Here is a 20933-nt window from a genome sequence, read left to right as displayed (position 1 = left end):
CCACAGCTGGAGTACTGCGTCCAGTTCTGGGCGCCGCACTTCAGGAGGGATGTGGACAGCATGGAGAGGGTCCAGGGGAGGGCCACTCGCATGGTCAGGGGACAGCAGAGCAGGCCCTACGAGGAGAGGCCACGGGACCTGAACCTGTTCAGCCTCCACAAGAGAAGGCTGAGGGGGGACCTGGTGGCCATTTACAAACTGGTCAGAGGGGACCAGCAGGCACTGGGGGGTCCCTGTTCCCCCGAGCACTACTGGGAGTAAGGAGGAATAACAGCCATAAATTGACGGAGAGTAGATTCAGACTAGACATCAGGAGGCGCTACTTCAGTGTCAGGGCGGATGGGATCTGGAACCAACTTCCAAGGTAAGTGGTGCTGGCTCCTACCCTGGGGGTCTTCAAAAGGAGGCTAAACAGCCACCTAGCCTGGGTCGTTTGACCCCAGTACTTTTTCCTGCCATGGCACGGGGTCGGACTTGATGATCTGCTCAGGTCCCTTCCTACCCTACCAGCTATGAAACTATGAAACTTCAATCCCTCCTGCCCTTTAATCCAGATGACCGTCCCTGGGCAGACAGGACCCAAGGACCTGCACTTGGCTGCAGCTACTGGAACCCAATTCATAGGATCACAGACAATGAGGGTGGAAGGGATCTCAGGAGATCACATCTAGTGCAACCCCCTGCTCCAAGCAGGACCAGCCCCAACTGCATAATCCCAGCCAAGGCTTTGTCTAGCCGGGACTTAAAAACTTCCAAGGATGGAGTCTCCACTACTTCTCTGGGGAGCCTGGTCCAGTGCTTCACCACCTTCCTGTGATAAAGTTTTCCCTAATCCCCAACCTCAACTTTCCTTGCTGCAACTTGAGCCCATTGCTCCTTGCTCTGCCATCTACCACCACTGAGAACAGCCCAGCTCCATCCTCTTTGCACCCCCCTGCAGGGAGTTGAAGGCAACTATCAAATGCCCCCTCAGTCTTCTCTTCTGTAGGCTAAATCCGCCCGATTCCCTCGGCCTCTCCTCCCAAGTCATGTTCCCTGGCCCTCAAACCATTTTTATCGCCTCCACTGGACTCTCTCCAATGTGTCCACATCTTTTCTGTCGTGGGGGGGCCCACAGCTGGACACAGGACTCCAGATGTGACCTCCCCAGTGCTGAGCAGAGGGGAAGAATCACTGCCCTTGATCTGCTGGCAACACTCCTACCAATGCAGCCCAGGATGCCAGTAGCCTTCTTGGCACCAAGGGCACACTGCTGGCTCATATTCAGCTTACTGTCCCCTGTCACCCTCAGGACCTTTTCTGCAGAGCTGCTGCCCAGCCAGTCACCCCCAGCCTGCACCGATGCATGGGATTATTGCATCCTAAGTGCAGGGCTTTGCACTTGTCCTTGTTGAACCTCATGAGATCTCTTTTTGGCCAATCCTCCAGTTTGTCTAGGTCACTCTGAATCCTAGCCCTACCTGCCAGTGTATCCACTACTCCCCCAGGTTGGTGTCATCTGCCACCTTGCTAAGGGTGCACTCTGCCATCTTCCAGGTCGCTGATGAGCTGCTTCTGCAGGGTGCTTCTGTCCCTAAGAGGGGCTGGGCGCTGTCGCTGCTGCTGAGTTCGAAGGCTGCATTGTTTAACATCTGGGACACCAAAGCAGGGAGACGATGCAGGAGGCGGCGGGAAGGCTGCCGGAGGGGTGGGACGGAGCCGCGCGCCCTAGGGCAGAGATGTGAGCTGGGCTGGCACGCACGCGGAGGATTGGCAGCGAGGACTAGGCGTCTGGGGCCGCCTGCCAAGAGCCAGCCACGGCGGGGGCGGACTTCCCTTCTTGCAGCTGCACCCGGCGGGCAGCCATCGGCACGGACCGACCCGGGCCCGTGAGCCATGTGCATACTGGGGCCTTCACGTGTGGGCATTGCCTCATGGCACAGAGCCCGTGGCAGCCCCAGGGAGCAGAGCACATGGTGTCCAGGAGCATCTCCCTCTGCCAGGGGCTCTGGATGCCCTCCCTGCCCTCCTGTCCACGTGGCCCACGTGCCCTGCTCACTGCATGCTCTGCCGGTTGTTAGGCACCAAAGGCAAACAGGTGTTAACAAAAAGCAAGCGCAGAATCAGAGCCGGGCTGGCAGGGTCCTTGCTGAGGTCACATCTCATCCTACCCCCGGTCTGAGGTAGTAGCATCCCCCCATCCAAACCACCCCCGACACGGGCTTGTCTAATGGAGGCTGGAAACTACACCATCAACCCAGCCGCACAGCTACAAGGCCCTTTGCCCAGTCTCCCAGAGCCCCCAAACTGGCCGCAGGGAAAGCAGGGGGACGGCAGCAGCCAACATTGTGCTGCTGCAAATGTCATTAATTCCTTCCTAGCCCCATGTGACAACCTGCAAAGCCCAGAAGCCTGGGAAGCACCAGACACCCTCCTCTGCTCTCAGCAGATCGCCCTTTTCACCGGGTTTTTGCTGGGAGGCAGCGACCTAGGGCCCCTATGGAGGTCCAAGACACAGGATCGGGAGCCCTCGCACGCACCATGCTCCTGCTGGAAGTCTGTCAGGCAAGCGTCCATATGGGGCCTAGGACCAGCTCATTGCTGGGAGCCTCTGTCCATGGGACTGGCTGGCTGGCAGGGGCCGGACCATGCTAGCCATGCCAGGAAGGGGCAATCCAGACCTTCCAGGTCTGCAGGGCACTGCCCGGAAAACCCAGCACCAGGGAGCCCGAACCAGGGGAGGAAGGACGGCACAGAAGAAGTGACAGGAGCTTGCAAGCAGCAGACGGTGCAAATGCTGGGGCTCAGCGGGGTGGGGGTGCTACCGCAGAACCGGGCCCAGGGGTTGAGATGGACATCAGAGGACGTTGCCACAAGTCCCGGTGCAGCTGTAGGCTCGCCTGCACTAAGCCGGCGGGGGCTGCGGGTCGGGAGTGAGGGGCACCCCAGCAGCAGGCATAGGAAGATCTCCAGCAGGGAGGCTGGGCAGCTCGGTCCTGCTCCCAGCCCTTCCCCGTGGTCTCTCAGCACCCCTGGGGCAGGGGTGCTGCCACGCAGGGCAGCCCCTTCGCCGCCCAGCTGCCAGGCCCTGCTCTGGAGTGCAGGGCTGGGGGCCGGCAGGGAGCAGAGCAATGAGACAGAGACCCCCGGTCCCCGCTCCTCCCCTCCCAGGGGGAGCCTGAAATAGGCTGAGCCCCAGCAACAGGCTGCGAGCAACATGACGCCGCGTCACCGCGCGCCGGGCTGAGCTCCATCTGGAGCGCGGTTAAAAATACCAGCGGGAGATGATTCATCCTCCCTCCCCCCCAGATGCCTTCACCAGCACCAGCTCCATGCCCTGTGGCTGGGGGGACTGGGAGAGGGGCCGTGCCTGCAGCCCCCCCGGACCTCCGGATCCCTGCCTGGAAGGGGGCAGGGGGGTCTGCCCGGGATGGCGAGAGGCCAGATGGGAGCCTGGCCCCTTTGCCGGCTGCATGCGGCTCCCTGCCACCCACCACCTCCCACGAGGTGATGGGTCTGCCCCAAAGCATGCTGGGAAAATCCTGGGTGCGATCCCATAGTGCGTCGCTCCCCCCCAAGCTTTCCCCCAGCAGGCATTCGTGCATTTATTTGGGTACCATCTCCATGACAATACCCCTCTGTCGCTGGCCCCTTCCTAGGATGCTCTGATCCCGGCCGATGCCCTGAGCAGCGTGATCTCAGCTCTCCCTGTGCCTCAGTTTCCCACCCGTGCAATGCCGACGTCAGCGCTGTGCGGCTGTGGGGATCGGTCCCTTAAAGACGGGCAGCCTCGGCTGCTGCCGTCCCGCTGGGGTTCAGGGCATGCCCAGACACCTGGTGACCGATGGCTGTTGCATCTCCTCCCCATTTGCACGGGGCAGTGCCCATCCCGTGGGGAACTGGGGATGCTTTGGTGAGCCACGACCACACACAGACACTCAGAAATGCCCACGCAAGCCGTCTGCTGCATCTAGGGAGCACATGCATCCACACCAGGAATAGGGCACCCAGGTCTGGCCCCTGCAGTTGCAGGAGGAGACAGAAGAGCTAGAAAAGGTGCAGAAAAGGGCAGCGAGGATGATTAATGCAATGGGGAGGCGTGAGGATAGACTGAAAAGGCCAGGCCCGGTCAGTCTAGAAAAGAGATGCTTGATGCGGGGTAGGAGACGGGTTTGCACAACGCTAAAGGGCACAGAGAAAGGCGATAGGGATTTATGATCGACTCTCCCCAGACAAGAACTGGGGATCACGACAAGAAACGAGCAGGCAGTGAGATTAAAACTAATGAAAGGAATTGTGTTTCCCCCGGTGTCCGACCTCTAAGCAAAACCGCAGTCGCCCCTGGCACAGCACCAGGCATCACGCCCCACCCTGCCGCAGGGAGAGCAGGGAGATCGTGGTCACCAACGTCCTGCGGCTGCAACGGTTGTTCACACATAGAGATCCCAGGCAAAGGCCGTGCCCCTGCTGCAGAGGAAGGCAACCCGCCCAGTCCGTATCAATGTGAAAATTCCTCCCTGGCCCCAAAAACAGGGATCGATCTGACCCTGAGCAGAGGGACAAGACCCCCTAGCCAGGACCACTCGGGGTTGAGTCCCAGCAGGAGCATTGGCACAGCCCAGTCACCCTCCCTGGCTCAACCGGGACAGCTTGCAGACAGTGGTCCCAGCTCCGCTGTGCCAGCGCTGGGAGCAGGCAGCGCCACGGGCCTTGCCCCAAGCCTCGCCCTGCCCTCCCGTTGCATCAGGAGAGGAAACGGAGGAAGGAACCGCAGCTTCCTGCAGCGCCGGCAGGAGACGGCAACCCCTGGGCTCCTGCACCCGCCAGGGAGCGGGGCTGCACCTCGCTAAGCAGGGGCACAAGCTGCGTGCACTCGAGGCCAGCCAGCGGCGGGGTCAGAGCTACCAGCCTGGAGACCACGGTCCCTGGAGTGACCGGGAGGCCAACCCTTATTAAGAAGGGAATCAAGGCTCAAATTGAGCCGGGCCCATGTGCATGGTCTTAGCTGTCCCGAGCCACAGGCGAGTGCTCTGCTGCCCATCACGCTGTTGGTCGTACCCCGAAAGAGCCCCGTTCGGGCCGTGCACAGTGCTGTACATAAAGAAGCCTCAGCATGCTCCTTCCACCCAAGAGCTGCCAAAGTCAGCGAGGCAGGTGCCTCCACGAGGGCAGACGCTCCAACGCCCGAGCTCCCGCACGCCTGCCCCCTCCTCCCACGCTCCGGCCCTACAAGGGACCCACGGTCAAGGCCGCTTCCTGTTGATGTCCTGCTGTCGGGGAGGACAGGCGGTGCGGGGCCGCCAGCCACCCCCTTCAAGGATTTCCCGTGGCCCGAAACGTCACGCGCTCCTTGGAACAACACGGGCCTGCCCGCCGGCTGCTAACAAACTGCTGATAAGGGAGAAGAGCAGGCGGGCGGGCGCGCTCCCAAAACACATGGGCTTGGCAAAGGGAAGGGGAGGAAGTTGTTACTGGAGGGGTAAACAAAGGGCTGGAGGGGGCAGACAAGTGGCTTGTCAAACAGCTGTGCGCACGTGCTCACACGTGCACGCATGCCTACGTCCGCTCCTGTGCGACATGAGCATGCATGCACTCACACCTGCACGTGTGCACATGCATTTGCAGGCACACACATGCACGTGTGTGTGCACTCTCGCACATACACATGCATGCACACATGTACACATTTGCATGTGCACAGCCATGCACACATACGCATGTATGCACGTGTGCATGTGATCACATGCACACACGGGCACACACTCACAGGCATGCACATGCATGTGCACCTCAGAGCAAGCCCCAGGATCAGGCTTGCCTTGGGATGCTGGGGTCAGCAAGTGAGGGGCTGGCTCCCCCCCCCCCGCCTGCCCCAGATGCCCGTGAGCACTGCCCGCCCGCGGCCTCCAGTACTGCTGGCGGTAGGCAGCCATGCTGCGAACGAGACCGGGGCCGCCTGTGCTGGGCTCGACCTGTGCCCACATAGGGGGACGGACAGGACAGACAAGAGGAACATCCTAGCTCAACCACCTGGGAAACTGAGGCACACAAGGATGAAACAACCCACTCCCCTTGCCCCATGCTCTGGCCCTTACAGCCAGTCCAGCCCTTCCCCTTCCACCTGCACTCAGCCTCAGCCCTTTCAGCCCAGACCTTTGCAGCCTCCAGTCCCACCTCACTGCCTGCTGGAGGACACACGTGTGCTCGGTGCCAGGGCGGGCTGTGGCCACGTGGTAGCCGGCTGCTTGCCCCCATACGACCACAGAGCCTGGCTTGGTATCGCAGCACCCCACCATGCATGAGGCCGTGGTGCAACAAGGCTGCTGACAAGGGTGCACCGAAATGCTACGGCCCAGACAAAGGGGAGGTGGGGAGGAGCTGTCCCGCAGGGCCTCGGGCAGCACTGATCAGATCTTGGGGAAAACTTCTCCACTGTCAGAGCAGTGGGACAGATGCCAGGGAAGGGGTGGGCTCTCCATCAGCAGCAGCAGGAGCTGGCAGCTGTGGTCCCCCTGCTTTCCCTGTGGCAGTCGGGTGTGATGCCTGGTGCTGCACCAGGGATGACTGCAGTTTTGCTCAGAGGTCGGGCAATGGCATTGTCCGGGCTGGTTTGGAAAGGGCTGATCCTGCACGGGTAGGGCTGGATGTGACTTCGGCAGGTCCTTCCAAAGTCTATGGACTGGATGTGCCCATTGCAACATATGGACAGAGAGTATCTGCCGGTTGCCACGAGGAGGGGGTAGGCGGCAGCCCAGTGCCCACGGGCAGCCGGAGGTGACTGACGGGGGCAGGCTGGATGCCTCCAAAAATAGCCAGCTGGCTGCAGCCTGCCCGGGGGCTTATTTCTGGCCACCAAGATTAAGGCGGAGCAGGAGGCGGGTGGTGGATGCACGGCGTGCTCAGCTGTCCGCCTGGCCGGCGGGGGGACAGGGCAGGGCTGCACTCAGCGGGGGAATGGGGGCCGTGATACCCCATGATGAATCCACGCAGCGGGGGGCAGGGAGCTGCCTGGCCCCGATGGAAAGAGCGAGTCAAGAGAAAGGGCCGTGTGCCTGCAGCAGCCAGCGCTGACGTCCCCGGGCAGGAAACAGGCCCAGGGTTAGGGGTAGGAGTAGGGCTAAGGGTAGGGGTGTTCATGCTGGCTCCAAAGGAGCTGCCCCAAGGTGGAATTTGGCCCCTGGATTCATGCCAAGAGCCCCAAGCCCATCGTTACACACCCACCCACCCACACGGGGCACTTGGCACCCAAGGGTGGGGGATGCTTCTCACAGTGCCTGGCTGGGTGATGTGCCTAAGCCCATAAGATGCCATCAGTGGCAGAGACAGCAGCAGCTCACTCGTCGCTGTCAGCCTCAGCGAGACGGGCCAGACAGCAGCAACGCAGGGGACAGGGGCAGACTGAGGGGCAGAGGGGAACAGGGACACACCGGGAAGGGGTCGATCTGCAGCCGTGCTGGGTCAAGGTTTCTCTGCCTGGGGAAAGGGCTTTGCAGTGCAGACCTCGATGCTTGCAAAGAGCCTGGAAAAAGCCTTGAGATGTGCAGGAGGGAGCCGGGGGCTCTCTCCCATGGGGACAGTGCTTGTATTCACAGACCAGGATGGCTAGCAGCCTGGAGGCTCGACCCCCTTTGCCCATCAGCAAGCCCGACTGCAACGTGCCCAGGAAGACCCCATCCAGGTCGACGGCCCTACCGAGCATCCCGGCCACCTCTCAGCCCACCTCTGAATCAAGCCAGGCACAGCGGGACAGGGCAGACCCGAGGGCACCCCGCACTGTCCCTCTGGATGGGTGCATGCTGGGCATGGGGTCTCCTAAGTGCCCCCTTGCCCGCTTGGAGGGCCTCAGCTCGGACCGGAGGGGTGCGGGGAGCAGGTCAACTAGGATGCAGCAGACAACAGAGCACGGGGGTGTTGATCAGGAGCTGGTGCCACGGTTGCCAGAAGTGGCCGCATGACTCGCTGCACCGAGAAAAGGGTCTGACCCGAGAGGCAAGCATCTAGCCATGCACACATCCCTGTGCCATGCACCCACCTCTGGGGTGGAACACAGCCAGGGACTCACTGCCATGGCCGGCAGGGCCCGAACCTGGCATCCAAGGGGGCTCCAGCTACTATGAGGCCAGGGAGAGGAGCCGCGGGTCTGCACTCGTAATGGAGGAAGAGCTCCAGAGTGCGGCGGCAGGACACGGTGTTCCTGGAAGGCTTTCTCGGGAAGGGCACTCGCCTTCCTGCCGCCTGGCCCAAGCCCGCTCGGGCTCTGGGGGATTTTAATGAGCTTCCTAGATATCTTTTCCCCTGGACGGGGACAGGGAGGGGATGCTGGCCCAGCACCAGAAGGCACCCACCCCTGGGGCTGCGTGCAAGGAGAGGAGCCAAGATGATGGCAGGAACAGCCTGGCAAGCACGGAAATACCATGGTCATCTCCATGCCCAGCCCTGCAGCACCAACTGGGTCCTCCCTAGAGAAGAGGGCTCCTGCAGGACGGGAAAGCGGGCAGCCCCTTTCCAGGAGTCAGCTGTAGGGCAGGCTGCTTGCAAGAGACTCCCCATCCACTGCAACCCCCAGGAGATGGCACCTGGAGCAGCTTCCAGAGAGAGGCGGGCACGAGAGATTCAACCTCAGTCAATGGGGGAGCGGGACGGTCCAGGGGAGCAGAGGCCAAGCTAGGAAACATGGCCTTGCCCCGTGGCTCAGGTGGTATGAGCAGAACTGGGGTCACCCCTGGCATCAGGGTGCTTTGCCTGTATCACCGAGGATGGGGAAACTGAGGCATGACGCGGAGCTGGCCAAGGGTGTGGGCCTCCCTCTGCAGACCACAGCTCCCGGGGCAGCATCCCCCCCCGGCCGCCAGCCGCACAGGCAGGAAGAGAAGGGTGAACGGGGAGTGGGGAACAGCCATCGGCAACCCGAAAATCGAGGCTAATTTGCCTTGATTATGAATAATAATTAGCAGGCTGCTGGCGCCGTGGCTGCCGGCGCCGGTTGCTAGGATCTCCATCTGCTCGGGGACGCAGGCAGAGAAGACGTCCAGGGCTCGCTTTTCATAGACGGCTGCTAACAAAGCCCCAGAGTCGCAGGGGGCTGGTGCTGGGGGCCCAGGCTTCATCCCTGCCCCGCTTCCCTCCATAAAACCCGGCTCGTCTTCATCTATCCGGGCCCGGGACGGGATCAAGTTCCCATGTGGCAGTCACCCTCCATGCCCAGGGCTGCCAGGGGCTCACTGCCAGGGCTAGCTGGGCTCTCTATGTCTCTCCTCCCTGTCTCGATCCCATGCACCAGTTATCCTCCGAGCAGAGCCAGGCACCCTGCTCAGAGCCAGCGCCAGCTCGCTGCCACGACAGCCCGGGCTCTGGGTGCCCAAGGGGATGTCAGACAGGACAGGGCTGCCTTGCCGTCCTGCATGTAGCACAGGGCCTGGCAAAGCTGCGGTCTGCACCCATCTCAATCTAGAGCAACACACAGGGAGACCCTGTGGGAAGGACATGTGCATGCAGAGGGGGGTCGCTGGCTGGGTACCAGCACCCTTGAGAAAGAGCCTGGGTGTCCAGGTACTTTGCAAGCAGAGCACGAGGGAGCAATGCAAAGATGCCAAGTGCACGGGAGGTGATGGGCCCATGGGCAGCTCTGGGCGCTGCATTTTAAGGACAAGGAGAAATGGGAGAGGGGGCAGAGGCGAGGGATGAAGCTGGTACGGGGGCAGGAGTGCAGAGCAGGCCCCGGGGCTCAACTGACAGGGAATGAACGGAGGTTGCGGACGGTACATGCATTGGGTGATGGAGACTGGCACGGTGCGGGCGCCTGGGACCAGGCTCTCTGCAGCAGCTGACAACCTCCAGCAGCCTGGGAATGGCTGGGCCTCTCCCTGGGGAGAGACAGTTTCCAGCCTGGAACAGCACACCAAGGGGCACCCAGGCATCTCCAGAGCAGGGCACAGAGGCGACCGGCCCATCCTAGCAGGAATACCTGGGGCAGGTGCCTTGGCTGTCCACAACAGTCGAGGCCTTGGATGGCAGGTGGGGGTGCAAGACTCCGGGAGCAGTGAGAGGAGCAGCCCAACCGCAAGCAAAACCTGTCTCCATCCAGGCACGGGGGAGGAGATGGGATGAGCCCCAGAGCTATCACCTGGCAGCGGGGCTTGTCTAGAGGCTGGATGGGAGCCCTCCTGCATAGGGGTGCAGCCAGGACCCCAAAATCTCATGCACCGCAGGAGTGGGAGAGGCTGAGCCGGGTGCCACACCACGGCCCTGCCTGGCTGCACCCCAGCAGTGGCTGCCTTTTGGCCCGGCAGAGAACACCTCTGCTCTCACCCAGCCCGCAACTAACCCCGGATCTCTCTGTCGCAGGATGCGACGGGTGCCAAGAACTTGGAGAGAGACAAGAGGCTTCAAGGGATAATTAGCAAAGCAACCCTTGCACGCAGCCGGCTAACTATGCAACCAAATCCCCCTGCCGGACCCAGCCCGGCCGGGGGTTACGGGCAGGGGCTCTATGCAAGGTTCCTCCCACATAAAGCCCCTAGCTTACCCATGTTCCCCTTCCCCTCTCCCTATGGCAGTACTGATACCCGAGGCATCCCACCCCAGAAGCAGCTGCATCATGAGCAGGACCATAAAGAAGGGTCCTTGCCATTCCCCTTCCTCTGCACCAGCCCCATGAGGTCTGGAGAATAGAGCAGTGTTTCACAGTTAATTTTTCCAGGGCCCGGGCCCGGCTCCCGGCGGGGGGGTTAATGGCTGTGATTATTAGCGGCGCACGGTGGAAATTACAGGAATATGAGAAATTGCTCAGCTGAAGCCGACGCTGAATGCAGGGACGGTGGGAGAGGAGGAATGAGTTAACCCTGTCCTTCCTGCACCTGCACCCATCCACGGGACAGCTCTCTCGGGGTCCTGCCTCCTAGGCCCTCCTTGCCCCCATGGGCAGAGCTCCCGGCCCAAACTTGCCCGAGCCCTGGCATCTTGCCAGTGACAACCATGGGAGCTGGACTGAGCCCGGGCAATGCTACACCTAGATCACCCGTAACTGAGGTGGGTGCTCTCCCTTGTGAGGAAGAGGCCTGGAGCAGAGTCGGGGGGCTCTGGGCTGCTGGGGGTCCCCCCTTCAGTTCAGCTGAAATGCTGAGCCCGGGACCCTGAGCTCGGTAGGAGGATCTGACTCGGTGCTCGGTGCAGCAGGCTCTACAAAGAGCCTGCTCCAGGTGCTGGGGCCCCAATCCTGGGCCAGACGCCAGGAGAAAGCAAGGTCATGGTTTGAACCCACAGGCTGTGAAGTCCTGAGTCCTGGCCTTAGCTCTGCCAGCAACTGAGCCTGTGACCTTGGGCAAGCCGCTTCTCCCTCATCTACAACAGCCCCAAGATATCGCCAGAGACAGGGGCCAGAAGATGCGCATGCAAACACCCAGCTTCTGCCCTGGCATCCCCCTGGCATGTCATAAACCATGCTCAGCGCAGCCCTGCAAGGTCTGCACTCACAGCCCAGACTGCGGTGGGAAACTGAGGCACAGCGGGGCTAAGTGACTGCGCCAAGGCCACCCAGCAAGGCAGTAGCGGAGCTGGGCCCGAACCCAGCTCCCCGTGCAATGAGTGGCATCGAGGGCTCTCACCTTCCTGCCTGGAGGGGCAAGAATCTGCTGAGGAGCTGAACTCCCTGGGTAGAGCCGGAGCCAGACCCAGGGTCGTGGGCCGGACACCCCTTCATGGCAGGAAGCGAGAGCATGCACGGGGCCAGGGTCAGGTCACAGGCTGTACGCTTCCTCTCCTCGGGCAGGCGGGGATGGGCCAGGACAGGGGGCGACGGGCCTGCAGGCACGTCCGGACACAACAGGCTGGTGAGACACATGGGGCTGGGCGGTGCCTGCTCTGCACACCAGCAGGACGGACATGCACCTGGAGATGTGTGCACACACACGCACACGTGCACAGCTCCGATACAGCGCACGTGGCTGCAGCTGTGCAGATCACGCGTGCACACGCCCAGGACATCCTGGGAGCCTCGACTGGGCGACAAACGCCTGGGGATGGATGCAACCGAAGCCGGCCTCCACGCCAGCCCCAGCTCCCCTGGCCCGTATCCCACCTTCGCATTCACTGCTCCCTGCCTGCTTCACTCACTCCTTCCCTAGGTCCATCCCCTCTCCCACCCCATCTCCATCACGGCCTGCAAAACCCTCCTGGAGCCTGCCCAGATGCGACACGGGGGTACCGGCCTGGCATTCAGCGTGAATCCAGAGCAGATGACAAAGCAGCTGCCAGGCAAACCCAGCCCTCTTGGCAGCCCTTGCAAAGCACCAAGGCAGAGGGCCCTGTACCCATACTATAGACAGGGAAACTGAGGCACAAAGGGCACCAAAGCGTCTTGCCGGCAGCAGATCTCATGCTGGGATCACGCCTCTCTGCCCTTGCAGCTGCATGTTGTTGCTGTTTCCTGGCCGCTGTGCCCACATAGGCCCAAACAGCTCATAAAGGAATGACTCCGGATTGACACCTGATTAAGGTCTAGGTCCTAGTCCCAAGAGCCAGGCTGCCCCGGCCCACCCCCTACACCCTGCCCACCCCGGGGGCCGTGGCCTGCCCCGCACACAGCCCCGTCCCAAGGGGAGCCCCGTGCCTGGCGGGTCGGTGCCAGCACCTACGTGCGACATGTCTCAGCGCCGCGAGAAGAAAGGCCCCGTCTCCGGCACAGGGGAATTTCGCAGGCTCATCGAGCACCCGAGGCCACAGGGGCTGGAAGCAGGAACCCTGGGACTGGGGCTTGACCCCCACAGCCTCACCCCTTCCCTCTCCCTCGGCCCTGGCAGCTCCTCGTGCCACGGGGGTCCCCCCATGGCTCCCTTCCTGGCATGGAGGCAGCTCATTCAGGCTGCAGGAAAGGAATAAGGGAGGGGGTCGGGCAGGGCAGGTCTGCCGTGCCTTGGACAAGGGCTTGGCTTCCCCCCTTGCACAGCCTGGGCTCCTGGAAGGCCACGTGCCACGGTCTGATCGCGGACTCGGCTGCGGTGAGTCCATCAGGGAGAAGATGCTGCAAGCTCGGCCCTTTCCAAGGGGTTTGGGGGTCCAGCCCAGCACCGCTGGGCTCTCAGCCCTGCCTGCAAACAGCCTGGCAGAAAGCACCGCAAACCCATGCCTGGCAGCCCCTGGAGATCAAGGCCCCGGCGTGCATGGTGCTGTACAAACCACTCCCTGCCTGACAGGGCCCAAGAAGGATGGCAGCTGCCTCTGGACAAAGTGGGGAAACTGAGGCAGGGAGTGGCGACCTGGGTCCAGGTCCCCCAACCCCAGGCCATTCACCCCGGCTGGGCGGATGGGGGCCCTGCGGCCGGCAGGGGGTGGGGGAGGAAGCCGGGCGTGCCTGCAGCGCTGCCTCTGTCCCGCGTCCAAGCGCGGCATTGTGTGCGGCCGCGGTCCCCGGCCCTTTCCTCCCCTTTATTACCCTGCTAATGTGTTTGTGTCACCGGGAGGAAACGATGCTGACGCGGAGACAAATGACTCCCTGGGAAGTCTGTGCCCGCCGCCCTGGACGCTCCAAGCTCTGCACAAAATACAGCGTGGGGAGAAGGATCCAGGCCGGCCCCATGGGGAAACTGAGGCATGGTGGGGAGGCGGGGGTGTACCACCTGCAGGGCACAGGCAGGGCTGGCAGGGAGGGCATTGCTGCAGCGGGGAATGCCAGGATAGCAGAGCACAGCACAGCCCCACACAGTGCGGCCGGGACTGGCCGTGGCGCTGGCCTGCCTCCAACGGGCACCCTGCCGTGCAAGGTAGGTGGCCATCCCAGTACAAGGATCTGAGCCCCCGGCTCCTCTGTCCGCAGCAATGCAGACTCGGTCTCCTCCAAGCCAGTGGCACGTGGGTCTCTGGCTGGATCGGGGCCGTATGCAGCGGCAGGGCAGAATCAGGCCCATGGCTGGGTTGGGGGTAGATCCCGTTCCACCGTTCCTCGGAGAGTGGGAAGCACCGGCTAGGGGAGTCAGCACGTCTCCAGAAATATGTAGTAGAAGGGACAGAGAAGGGCAGCAAAAATGAGGGACTTGAAGGGCTTGACTCTTCAGTATGGAGAAGAGGAGGCGGACGGGGGACAGCACAGAGGTCTATATGGTCACGAAGGGTATAGAGCAAGTGAACGGAGACCTGCTGCTCGCCAAGTCCTAGAATATTAAAAGGTTCAAAATGAACAAGGAAAAGGACCCTTTTTTTTATGCGACATGTTGTTAACTTGTGGAACTCACTGCCACAGGACAGGGTGAAGGCGGATAGCTGATCCAGGATCAGCAAGGAACCGGATACTTTCATGGGGGATCGATCTGCTCATGGCTATTGAACAGAAGCATTGGGTATCTCTAACCCAACAGATGGTGGATGTCAGGGAGGGTGGTGCATAGGGGACAGACCCCTCTGGAGATATCTCCCTGCAAAACATCCATGCCTGCTACTATTGGAGGTGCAACACCAAGCTAGACGGACCCGGCGTGACTCAGTCTGGCACTGCTGATGTCCTTACGGGGACTCAGGACACCTGGGTTCTGCTCCCAGATCGGCCCCCACCCTGCAGGGTGAGGCCTGGGGCAGATCATGGACCCCCACTAGGTGCCTCAGTTTCCCCTTGCCGCCTGCTTGAGCCTGTCCCCAGGGGTGCACTGGGTGCAGCGTGCCAGCCAGGCACAGCGTGCTGGTCGGGGAGACCCTGGGGAGAAAAGCTGGCCAACCGGAGCTGTAAAGCAGGGTGGGCACGTGCCCACGGATAACTTCATTGCCTGCCCACCCACGGGGCACTGCCGCCCTGTACCCCAGAAGAGGGTCTCTATGTCCCAGAGAGACAGACCCAGCCATCCTGATCCCACCCACAGCCACAGTCCTATGGGGAGTGTGGGGAGAAATCCCAGCCCCCTTGCTCCGACCTCCCAAACCCAAGAGGTCTGATTCACAGCCCACTGCTCTCTCAGCCAGGGATGCGCCTCTCCCCCCAAGGATGCAACTCAGAAAAGACCCCCTGAGACCATCCTCACACACACACCCCTGCACACAGACGTGCACGCACCGCATCCCAAAGACAAATGGCTCTTCTGCGATGCATCCCAGGCAGAGCCTCTAATTACCGAGGCGGCTGCCTCGCTAATGCAATTAGATCTGTTAAGGAAACACAGTTGTAAAACACGGGGGAAGGGAGCCGGGGGCCGGGCATGCTAACACGGGTCGGTGTCAGTCACTGCAGGGACCCATGGGGACGGCGGTCTTGCTGCTGGGGGTGCACGGCTCAGTCCCGATCTCTACTAGGCCATGAGCCACAATGCTTCACCTTACTAGCCCTGAAGACCCTGCGGCTAATGCCCCACCTCCCCCGCCAGCCTGCCATCGGTCTCAGCCTGAAAACCATCTGCTGGAAACCAATTCAGGTAGCCCTTGGGGGTGGAAATGGCATTTAGGACACCTGGGTTCCTTACTGCGGTTCGGGGACAGCCAGGAGGCAGAGCCCATTGCACTCCCAAAAGCAAGGAGAAGTCAGCTCCTGGACGCACCGTCACCCAGCAGAAGCAGGGGGGGCTTCAGGGCATACTTTGCACCAGTACCTGGGATCTGAGCATGCTCGGGACCCCCAGATGCCCACCCCAGGGACTGGCAAGGAGGCAAAAGTCAGAGGATAAGGAGCTAGGGCAGGGACGACAGCACATGTGCACAGCCCGAGGCAGCCCTGGCACCGCAGATGGGACCAGCAGAGCCTGTGCAAAGCCTCTGGGAGCTGCCCCCTCCAGACCCACCACCTCGGGATCCTCACACGCCATCCAGTCCCAGGCGCGGCGGGGGCCTCCACGCCACCTGAGCACCCACAGCAGACAGGCATGCAGCTCTGCCTTCGCCGCGCCAGCCCTGCTCGGCCCGATTAGATTAAGGCCTGTCTGCCCAGGCTGCTAACACATATCAATTAGGCTGTGATGCATGGGGGTGTCAGCTGGTAATTGCATCGGGGCTCGGCCCAGTCGGGCAGGGAGGAAGAAGGATGACGGGGCCGCAGATGGCAACCAGCACAGCCCGGGCGCGGGCCGAGCTGGGCTCCAAACAGTGATTGCACGCGGGCTGGGCAGTGGGGAGTCAGGCTGGGGGCACAGAGACATGCTCCCCTTCCAGAGGCCAGGACACCTGAGCTACTTACTGCCCTGACTGATGCCAGAGACAACTGGGGCAAGGAGCTTGGTGCATGTCCAATGCCCAGGGGAAAGTGATGCCTGGCAGCAGTGCTGGCTGGAGCACAGTTTCAAGCTTTGAGACTAGGGACCTTTCTCTGCTACCGACCTGCTACGTGACCTCAGGCATGGCACAGCTAAGCCTAGCCTCAGCTCGGACGCAAGCACAAGCTGCTGGGCAGCTGCAGATGCAGGCAATGGGGCACGTTTGCCACCAAGCCCCCTCGGATCTGGATCTGTGGCTCTGGCACTGTCTGCAGCTCACAGAGCCCCACATGCAGGCCTCCAGCCTCTTCCCTTGCTGTCCTGCAACCGGCTGCATCTCACGTCACAGCCAAAGCAGGTGCAAACAGACCCAGGGGCATACACTATAGGCAGCCCAGTGCCCAGAGCAGGCCTGGGGGCCCCTCCAATCTGTAGCCAAGCCCTGCTGCGGCCCCCTCGCCTGCAGCTTGCAAGAGAAGATAAGAGCCCGCGACGGCTTTGAAGCCTGGTGGCAGGGACTCGAGCAGGGTGGCAGGACCTGGTGGCAGCCTTTTGCAAGCCCCTAGACTCAGCTGGGGGTAGATGCCAGAGCAGCCTGCATGGGAATCGCTTGCTCCCACTCCCAGCTGCACCCATCCTTCCCTCCGCAGGGCTGGCTCAGCTCCCGCCAAGTTTTCCTTCCCCTCTCCTTGCACGGCAAAGGGGAGGAAAAGAATAGGGCAAGGGGCTCCTGCTAGCCGCAGCCATGAAGAGGGGTGGGGGACAGAGACCCATGCCTCTCATCACCTATCCTCCCCGACTCAGTCCTGCCTGAGAGTCCAGAAGCAGAGAGAGCCAGAGCAGACCCAAGCTGGCAGGTCCCACTAGCCGGGGTCCCCGGCAGACTTCATGCACATCACGCTTCTGTGCCTCAGTTTCCCTGCCTGCAGTTGAGGTCTCAGGACTCTCCCCTGCATCCATTCAGGCTCTGCCCATGTACAGTGCCCAGCACGGCAGGCTCCTAGACCTCAGGGTAAAGGCTCATACTGGGCTGAGCTGGGGGGGAGAACCAAGTAGCATCACTTGCTTGAGCGATGTGGGGGTCTGCGTGAGTGATGCCAAGGCCACGTCATGTCTCAAAGCCTCTGACGGGGGCCAGCGCTGTGCACGGGGGACCATGACGTGGCGGGGATAGGACCGGACAGGCCCTACCTCCTGTCCCCAGAGCAGCAGCAATGAGTCAGCCCTATTGCACGCCCCAGGGGCTCAGACCAGGGGCTCAGGGAGCTCTGCCCCTTGCAAACACCGTGCCCACCCCTTGCCAAGAGCCCTCTGGCTTCTCTTCCCAGGCCCGAGAGCCAGCTCATGGCTTCCCACGGCCTCCCTCCAAGGCTGATGGGGACCTGGGGTCGTGCACAGCTGGCCAGCGGCTGTCCTGCGCCCCTGCCATGCACTCCCCGAGCCCCCACCCCAGCAGCTGGCAGGAATCGGCACCAGCCCCCTGCTCTCCCTGGGGATTTGAACCAGCCGAGGATTTGGCCCAATGGCTCCCGGAAAGCCCCGCGTGCCACCCCTGCCTGCACTGGTACGACATGGCAAGGGACATGCGACCCGGGACAGGGAGGGACACTGCAGACCCCAGGCAGGGCTGGGACACAGAGGGACGGCAGGAGGACAAGGAAGACAGCCAAGGAGAAGAAGCCCAGCAGGGAGGAGCATGAGGAGGGGAGAGGGTCAGGGGGCTCAGGGACAGAAGCGATCCCGAGAGAAAGGGGCTCGTGCTCACGCTGTCCTGGAGGCCGCCCATCTTCACAGCCCATCCCCGGCCGCGAGCGCTGCAGGAATCCCGGCCAGCCGTGCCGTCCCTGCGAGAGGCAGAACGCTGGCCTGCCCATTTCCTCCAGGCCCGGATGGACGGACGGACGGACGGGCGGCCAGGGCGACCTCAGCACGGGGAGCAGCCGGGGTGGGGTGCTGGCGTCACACGTGAGACGAGGGCCGGGGAGGGAGGTCACAGGGAAGAGGGAAACCCTGGAGAACCCCAAGACAGAGCCCTGCAGTGTCCTCACCCAACGGCCTGAGCCTGCCGCCAGCCAGGCGAGGCCCCGATCCTGCTACTGCCTCCCCAAAGACCTCCCTGCAACAGGAGCAATGTTAGAGATCCCCTCATTAGGAGCCTTTTAATGAAGGGACCTGTGCAGAGGCCCTCTGCCAGGGCCCAGCTCAGGATGGGGAGCATCAGCACGGAGGTGGAGACGGGAGCAGACGCCCTTAGCACCACATCACCCACTGCCCACAGCTCGGCCCAGCTGCTGGGCAAGGGGCACCCACACCCGAATCTGACCAGCCCCAGGCCTGAGAACAGCCGGGAACCTGGCACAAAGCCCCGCGTGCATGCGGGCATCCTTCATTCTTGCTCTCTGTCTAAGACTCCGTTGCTCAGACAGGGACCGAAGTTGAGAGGCTAAGGGACTTGCCCAAGGTCACACAAGACACAGGTAGCAAAGCAGAGACTCGAACCCGTGTCTCCCAAAGCTCTGATCCCTGCCCGTAGCACTAGACCATCCTTCCTCTGTTCTGCCTCTCCTGGAGGGCCCGGGCTGCCATCCCACAGCTGCCTACAGCGCTGGCTCTGTCCCGGGGCCAGCAGAGAGGGCGACACCAGGCACTTACCCTTGGACTCACCCCACCGTCCCTGCCTCCAGCTCCCCACACCCCCTGCTAGAGCAACGCACGTGGAACAGCTCCCGGACCACAATCCACCAGGATGTAGCTGTTGTGTGTGTGCGTGCATATAATAAATGCAGTGTGTGTGTGTGTATTCATGTATAATACAGGCATTGTGCATGTGTGTGTGTGCGGGTATAATACAAACACTGGGTGTGTGCGTGTGTATGCCATCATGTATAATACAGGCAGTGTGTGTGTGTGCGCACGTGTGTGCATGTGGGTTCATGTGCAATACAGGCAGTGTGTGTGGGTGCGCACGTGTGTGCCTGTGTGCGCATGTGCAATACTGTATAGGCAGTGTGTGTATGGGCATGTGTGTGCATGTACAATCCAGACATTGTGCGTGCGTGTGAGCATTCACGTGGAATGCAGGCCCTGTGCATGTGCATTTATGTATAATACAGGCAGTGTGTGTGGGTGCGCACGTGTGTGCCTGTGTGCGCATGTGCAATACTGTATAGGCAGTGTGTGTATGGGCATGTGTGTGCATGTACAATCCAGACATTGTGCGTGCGTGTGAGCATTCACGTGGAATGCAGGCCCTGTGCATGTGCATTTATGTATAATACAGGCAGTGTGTGTGGGTGCGCACGTGTGTGCCTGTGTGCGCATGTGCAATACTGTATAGGCAGTGTGTGTATGGGCATGTGTGTGCATGTACAATCCAGACATTGTGCGTGCGTGTGAGCATTCACGTGGAATGCAGGCCCTGTGCATGTGCATTTATGTATAATACAGGCAGTGTGTGTGGGTGCGCACGTGTGTGCCTGTGTGCGCATGTGCAATACTGTATAGGCAGTGTGTGTATGGGCATGTGTGTGCATGTACAATCCAGACATTGTGCGTGCGTGTGAGCATTCACGTGGAATGCAGGCCCTGTGCATGTGCATTCATGTATAATACAGGCGCCACATGCTCTCCGCAAGACGGTTGCTTTCCAACCCCGCAGCGCAGCATCCCCTGCATCTCCCGATGACGGGCAGGAGTCTGTTCCCCAACCTGGATCCTTTCCAGACCAATTTCGCCTCCCCCACCCTGGCCAGGCTCACCCCGCCTCACACGCAAGTCGCTGCAGCCTCTGCCTCGCTTGGGGGGAAGTCTGACCCCGCGCCAGGCCTGGCGCTGTTCAGAGTCCCCTCCACAGAAAGCAGGTCTGTCCCGCCTGATCCCTACATGGCACTGGCAGCGCCGGATGAAGGCTTCAGCCATGCCAGGGCTGTCCAGAGACCCAGCTCCACCGCCAGCTGCAGGAGAGCAGTTGCTGGCTGCAGGGGACTGGCGACATCTGAGTTTGATCATACCGGGCAGACAAATTCCAGCGCACAGACACTGCCTGCAGCAGGGCGCAGCGGGGCGGGGGATCAGGGCCTTCCAGGCTCCGCCTGCAACAGCACACACCCCGGCCCGTGGCTTTGGGGGCTCCCAGCCCCAGTGCGGCCGCTGATGTGCATCCCTGCCACCTCGCCCTGCCAGAGCTCCTGGGGGGCCAGGAAACTGCTGCTCCCTGCATCCTGGACGCCCCTCTGGGAAGGGCCTGGCTGCCGTGCAGTGCTTTGCACAGCCAGCCAGCTATCACCGTGTGCGCGTAACACCAGCGTGCAAACCGGGCAAGAGCCTTTTCCACCCCCTCCCCGAAGCCGGGCACCCTTAGCAACCACCGGGAGCCTTGCCATGGTGCAGCCTCCGCCAGCAGGGAAGAGGGGCTGGCACCTGGCACCAAAACTGCAACCATCTGGGAGGTGCCAGCTCCCTGTGCCCACCTGCCCTTGCCAAGGGCAGGGTCCAGGGAAGGGGATGAGGATGGGCATGGGGGGGGGGCCGGGCCAGCGATGCTGCAGGAGGGGGGCTTTGCTAGCTTGGGGCTCACTCCGGCTGCTCCAGCTCGCAGCCCCCCCGGCTGAAGTTACTTCGCAGCCAGCTCGGAGCCCGCGTGCGCTGCCAGCCGCGGAGGCAGCCAGAGCCCGGTGCCCGGGAGCTGCGGGGCCGCCGGCAACGAGCAGCGACCCCCGGGGCAGCGCGAGGAGGTGTCGTGCGGGAGAATGCGCGGGGCTGGGGGCCAGCGCCTGGGTGCTGGGTGCTGGGGGG

At 62.0% G+C, this 20933-nt stretch overlaps 1 protein-coding gene across 1 annotated transcript in view; it reads right to left on the bottom strand.

Moving 5' to 3' along the window:
• The window catches only part of PDE2A (phosphodiesterase 2A), a 95281-nt gene extending 77268 nt beyond the window's left edge, over positions 1 to 18013 (bottom strand). The window contains exon 1 of the mRNA XM_014525713.2: positions 17905 to 18013. Coding sequence (XP_014381199.1) covers positions 17905 to 17925 — 21 coding nt within the window. The 5' untranslated portion in view covers positions 17926 to 18013. The remainder of the gene's footprint in view (positions 1 to 17904) is intronic.
• Between the last annotated feature and the right edge of the window lie 2920 nt (positions 18014 to 20933).

Source organism: Alligator sinensis, unplaced genomic scaffold, assembly GCF_000455745.1.
Source record: "Alligator sinensis unplaced genomic scaffold, ASM45574v1 scaffold1931_1, whole genome shotgun sequence".
In the NCBI taxonomy this organism is placed as follows: Eukaryota; Metazoa; Chordata; order Crocodylia; family Alligatoridae; genus Alligator; species Alligator sinensis.
The sequence above is the reverse complement of the archived record's forward strand: the minus strand, read 5'-3'. Positions and strand labels throughout refer to the sequence as shown.